The following is a 6,160-nucleotide window of genomic DNA, read 5'->3' on the forward strand; positions in this document are numbered from 1 at the left end:
GTTCAGAAATATTACAAGTTAAGGTGATATTTAAGATAATGAGTATGTCAAGTCCCTTGCAACAATACAATACTATTTAAAAACAGGCATAGAATTAGAGAAATAAAAAATTGAAACAAATAGAAACCTTCCACAAGATAGAAAAAGTTTACCTTGGATCATTCACAGAAAAATTTTGTCTGCAGTTGGCAAACATGAACACATATGTAAAAATTATAAAGAGACCCATGTCATAAGGGTGGTGCTGTTAAATAGACATAGACATCTTGGCTTTCCCCTTTCTAGTTGACAAATCGATGAAAGTGCAATCATATTTTTTCTTCATATAAGCCAGCACATGCAACACACACTTCTTCATGGTCTCCACAGTTCATCTGGAGATACAACTGGACCTTGGTTGGTTGGGCAAAGGTATATATAATCGTCCTCATTGTTCACTTACTCACAGGTACGTGATCAAGACTTATGACCTATGAATGTCTTCCACACAGGCATTTGGCCACCTTGATCTTTATATCCTTTGTCTTCATGCCATAAATGATGGGATTGAACATTGAGGGTAGAAGAAGGTAGAGATTGGCACAGAGAATGTGGGCATGAGGTGGGGTATTGTGGCCAAGGCGGTGGGTGAGAGAAGAGAAGAGTGCGGGCACATAAGTGAGAAGGATGACAGAGAGGTGGGCTGAGCAGGTGTTAAGGGCTTTGCAGATGGCATCTCGAGAATTGAGACGTATCACGGCCTGCAAGATGAGACCATAAGAGAAGCCAATGAGCACTAAATCAAGCCCCACCACAAGCAGAATCACAAAGAGCCCATAGATTCGGTTTGGCCTGGTGTCATCACAGGCCAGTTTCACCACAGCCATGTGGTCACAGTAGGTATGAGGAATGACCATGTGGCAGAAGGTCAACCTCTGCAGTAGAAGAGGCATGGGCAGGATAAGAATCACCCCCTTGGCTAAAGCCATCAGTCCCAGGCGTCCAACTAAGGAATGGCTCAGAACCGTGTGGTAGCGTAGTGGCTCACACACAGCCACGTATCGGTCAAAGGCCATTGCAACAAGTAGGGCTGATCGTACCACAGATGTTCCATGGATGAAAAACATCTGAGTGAAACAGGCATTAACAGCTATGTCCCGATCATTGAACCAGAAGAGGCAGAGGAGCTTAGGCAACAGAGCCAGAGCGGATATAAGGTCAGCCACCATCAGCAGAGCCAGGAGCAGGTACATTGGTGTGTGAAGTGTGGGCTCCATGTGCAGCATGTAAAGGATGGCGCCATTGCTGATGAGGATAGCCAAAAACATGGAGAAGAAAGGAAGAGATAACCACAAGTGCTGTGCCTCTAAGCCAGGTATGCCCATCAAAGTGAAGGTCATAAAGTTGGAGCGGTTGAAGACAGCATAGTAGAAACTGGTGGTGGTTGATAAAGGAAGTTTTGACACTTCCAAATGAGACATGGTAGTGTGCTGTTTTTTTATATCAGTTTGGCTTTCAATGACTCACTTGAGTTGGGGCTCAGAGAAAGATGGAAGAATACCCCTTTGGAAACATGGAGTTTTCAACATGGCTTCAGTTCTATCACAACATCATTTTCACACTCACTTCTTTATGAGCCTCAAGCTTCTTTTCTGTATAAGGAATGCTGTAAGGACTTTAACTCTCACCTCTTCCAGTTCAGCAATTCTCTACATCAAAAATTTTGTCTGAAATTCTGAAAGAATAGGAGAAAAGATTTTCAACCTTGATTAAAAGATGGAAGAACATGATAGAAGAACTGTAATATTCCCATTGGGAAGCTTCCTACGGAGAGGAAATATGCTTACCCTTTATTGCAAGAGTGATGAGTTGTCGGTAGTCTCCATGTTCTTTATGTTATCCTTCTTTCAGAAATCTAGTCTCTGGTTATGATTCTGTTTCTTCCCACTGGATTCCTCTGTTTGTTTTTTTCTTTTTTGGACAAAATGTCATAGATATGTTATCTAAATGAAGACAACATCAGCTTGCTCCTTTTGTAGGATAAGCCCTGACAATTGGATTTTCTCTTTTTTTGTAATGTGTTTGCCTTGAGCTTTGATTGCCTAGGCATACACTTCAGAGATGGCTATCTCACATAAACACCTTGGCAGCCAGAGGACTAGATGAATAGGGAGGCCAGGTTCCTTTATTTTAGAGTTCTTGGTTGTTTTTGATATCTGGCCATTTGGGTCCTTTGTTTTCCCTATCCCCACACTTTAGATTTCTGCTCCTATGTTTTATTTATTTTTATTATTTTATTTTATTTTGCTCCTATGTTTTAAATTCATCAACAAACAGTGAGCCTACAAAATCCTAAGCCCACACACTTGACTCCAATAAAAGAAGAACCCAAGATCTAGGTGCTACTCATGACCTCACTGCGTCGTCCCAAGTTTGCTATATAATTTCTAGCATTTCTTAGTAGTAAACATTCTTCTCCTTCCCCACTTGCTGCAAAGTTTCCTGATGGCTATTGCTGAGGGCATCTTCCATTTATGCCAAGAACTACAAGGACAGGTCCAACTACCACACTGGTTATCCATAGGTAGTGTCAAGTACAAAACAATCTCCTACTCTCTCTCTCAAGCTATGTATTTATGCACTTGATGGACAGTCTTCTGTGGTTTTTCTCCTGATTTGTGCATCTTTCTTTCATTACAGTCAGCCCTCATGAATTGCCTTTAATCATGACTAGTTTAATTCGAATTTGTCCACTGGGCTACTAATTTATTCTTCAGCCATATCATGAAGTGTTTGAAGCATGATCAGTTTGTTCCTGCTTTAGGGTATTTGCCCTTACTGTTCAATTTCTCTGTGTACTTTCACATGACCCACTGCCTACCCTTATGTAGGTCTGCAAAAATAAAATAAAATACTGGTTTATTAAACTTCTGTTTTTATCACAATAACTGTATATCATCTTCTAAAGCAGCCATTTTTCTCTATTCCCTCTCCTGGCTTATTTTCCTACTTCATAGAGTCAAAAGAGTGGTTCTCAGTCTTGGTTGCATATTAGAAGAATCTGAAAAGTTTGTAGGCTTCTGATTCCTAGGAAACCTAGGTATATTAAGGAATAGTGAGAAATTCAGTGTGACCTTGCTATCAAGTGAGTAGAGTTCTGGAGACGAGGTTAGAAGTGGATCTATGACTGACAGTTCCTATTACCTAAAATGCTTTCCTAAAATTTACCTAAAATTTCTTTCATTTTTTCCTGAAAACTCAAGAATTATCCTCGCCTCATTGTTACCTTCCCTTTCCTGCTGTTGCTCACGTCATGGGGTGAGTTTAGTCATTAAGTTGGGTCCTTGCAACCTCATGGACTCTAACCTGCCAGGCTTCTCTGTCCATAATATTTTCCAGGCAAGAGTACTGGAGTGGGTTGCCATTTCTTTCTCTGGGGGATCTTCCTGACCCAGGGATCAAACTCTGGTCTCCTGCACTGTGGGCAGTTTCTTTACCAACTGAGCTACCAGGGAAACCACATCATGCTTCTGTCCATATCTCTGCCCTATTGCATAGCATTTAAGCTAAGTTTCCTTTTCTTAAGCAATTTCTCTACTTAAGTAATATTTATTAAGTATATTATGAGCCAAAACTACGGTTTTTCCAGTAGTTGTCTATGGGTGTGAGAGTTGGATCATAAAGAAGGCTGAGCACTAAAGAAATGATGCTTTCAAATTGTGGTACTGGAGAAGACTCTTGAAGGTCCCTTGGTCTGCAAGGAGATCAAAACAGTCAATCCTAAAGGAAATCTGTTCTGAATATGCATTAGTAGCATTGATGCTGAAGCTGAAGCTCCAATACTTTGGCCACCTGATAAGAATAGCCGACTTATTGGAGAAGACCCTGATGTTGAGAAAGATTAATGGCAAGAGAAGGGCCAACAGAGGATAAGATGGTTGGATGGCATCACCGACTCAATAGACATGAGTTAGAGCAAACTCTGAGAGTTAATGAAGGACAGGGAAGCCTGGTGTGCTGCAGTTCATGGGCTCACAAAGAGTCAGACACAATTTACTGACTGTACGATAACAATGAGCTGGGACTTATAAATCAGCCCTACATGCTCATATATAAATACATTTCTACATTATTTGAAAGCCATCTGATTCTTGAAACTTTTATTCTGTTACCTCCTATATACCCTGTAAACCTGTTTACTTTTCTGAAGTGAGGCACTACTTTCAGATATCTGGGGTAGAGGTTGCTAAGTGACTAGCAGATGAATGGCCAGTTCAAAGTAGTGGGTGCTACAGATGGAAGGCACTTACAGAAGACAATCTGATTAAAAGAAAGGGATTTAGGAGTAGTTCTAATGATTTACATCAGAACTTACCTGAAAAAGTTTTCCCATAGTCTTACCAGCTTCGTTTCTTCTGATAACCAGAGCTTGTCATTCCAAAGTCACAATTTGAGTCTGCCTATTTCATGTTTCATAGAACACTATTTTTCTTTTCTGCCATAGTCAATTTTAGCCCCTGGGAAAGGGATCTCTGCCAGCCTGGGTCTCCTCCTGTTTCTTTTTCTTGGGGCACAACATATAGCGTCCTTTCTACATGGACTAAGGCTCTGACACAATATAAGGAAAATTTTGGACTCTATGATTTCATCATCCAAGAACTTAGGCACAGCCTGATTCTATAGAGATCAAAGAAAGAGGGAGGGTTAAAAAAAAAAAAACAACAACAAACTAGCTCATTAGAGTATCCCATTGGGCTGGATTCATTCAAAGAACAACATAACCTGAAAAGCAACTCTCAGGGGAAAAGAGATAATTTTGACCATTCCCAGTTTTTATGTAATGTTGGTTTTGTATGACTTAACCTCTATTCGGTAGATGCCTACAGATAGAGCTTTAGCTTTTTAATATAGACTTCTTTGCTATTTCTTTAAAAAAATATTTATTTTTAATTGGAAGATAATTGTTTACAGTGTTGTACTGGGTTCTGCAATACATTAAAAGAATCAGTCATAGGTATCAACAAGACTAAGCTCATTCTGCTCACCACATAAGAGGCCAATGAATTGAATCAGAGATGAAATATTGAGGCAAGGAATACTACTTCATCCTGAGCCAGCTGATTAATGTCGCAAAAAAAGCATCTTATTGAGGTCTAGAAGTGCTCTTTCTTTATGATCAGAGATGGAAGGGAGGTGAGGAAACAAAGTAAAAAGGCCAAGAATCTTGCAAATATCTCCTAGAATGGCAAGCTTTAGGTAGGAGATGTGTTAATTCCTTCCTTCCTGACATCCACAGGTGGACAAAGTCCTGAACCAAGGCTCTTAAGCTTAACACCAAGGCAGAGGGGCAGGATTCTCTGAGGCAAGTCATTATATATGATTATAATAACAAAAGCAAGTCAAAGAAACTGTTCGGACTTGGAGTCTGAACTGACTTTTCCTTGCAACAGGTATGCATACATATGTTCCCTCCCTTTCAACCTTCCCACCAACCTCCCCCTCCACCCCGCCTCTCTGGGCTGTCACAAAGCACTAGGATGAGCTCCCTGCGTCATACAGCAAATTCCTGTTGGCTTTCTATTTTACATACGGTAATGTATATGTTTCAGTGCTGCTCTCCCAGTAGATCTTTGAATAAGGCCATGCTTCAGATGATAATAGTCTAACTCACATAGCCCTTGTACACAGCAATGCTGTGGTGGCCCAGTGGTGAAAGAATCCATCTGCAATGTAGGAGATGTGGCAGTGATCTCTGTGAGGCAGCAGTGAGTGGTGGCAAGAAGCGAGATCTTAAATCCTTGTCCAGTTGTTGAATCTGGGTCCACCTGGATGAAAACCAGGAATCCTAGCCACCAAACCGACAAGGGCTGGAAGCTAGAGCCTAATTTTCCCTGGATCTTTGTCCCCAGAGAAAAATGCATTTATCATGAAGACAGAAATTGTAAATGCTGGTACAAAGTTTATTATAAGAGACACAGCACAACAGCAAGTAGGAGAGCACACAGAGAAGCAGTTTGTTTAGGTGAGGTAGAAGCAAGGCAGAGATGCATACCTGGAGAGAAAGAGTGTAGGTGTCCCCTCTAGTGAGGAAGAACATAGCAAAGAGACAGTTAAGTCATTTATATTGAAGGAGGAAACAGACAGAACAGGCTCCATCTTGAAAGCAGGCCTCCATCCTGGG

The 6,160-nt window shown here is 40.9% G+C and overlaps 1 protein-coding gene across 1 annotated transcript; it reads right to left on the minus strand.

Moving 5' to 3' along the window:
- Positions 1-470: 470 nt before the first annotated feature.
- On the minus strand, positions 471-1,460 carry LOC121816645 (olfactory receptor 52P1-like). The gene has a single exon (XM_042232786.1). The coding sequence runs from the start codon at positions 1,458-1,460 to the stop codon at positions 471-473; it is 990 nt and encodes a 329-aa protein (XP_042088720.1).
- Between the last annotated feature and the right edge of the window lie 4,700 nt (positions 1,461-6,160).

The sequence above is a fragment of the Ovis aries genome, chromosome 15 (assembly GCF_016772045.2).
Source record: "Ovis aries strain OAR_USU_Benz2616 breed Rambouillet chromosome 15, ARS-UI_Ramb_v3.0, whole genome shotgun sequence".
Classification (NCBI taxonomy): domain Eukaryota; kingdom Metazoa; phylum Chordata; class Mammalia; order Artiodactyla; family Bovidae; genus Ovis; species Ovis aries.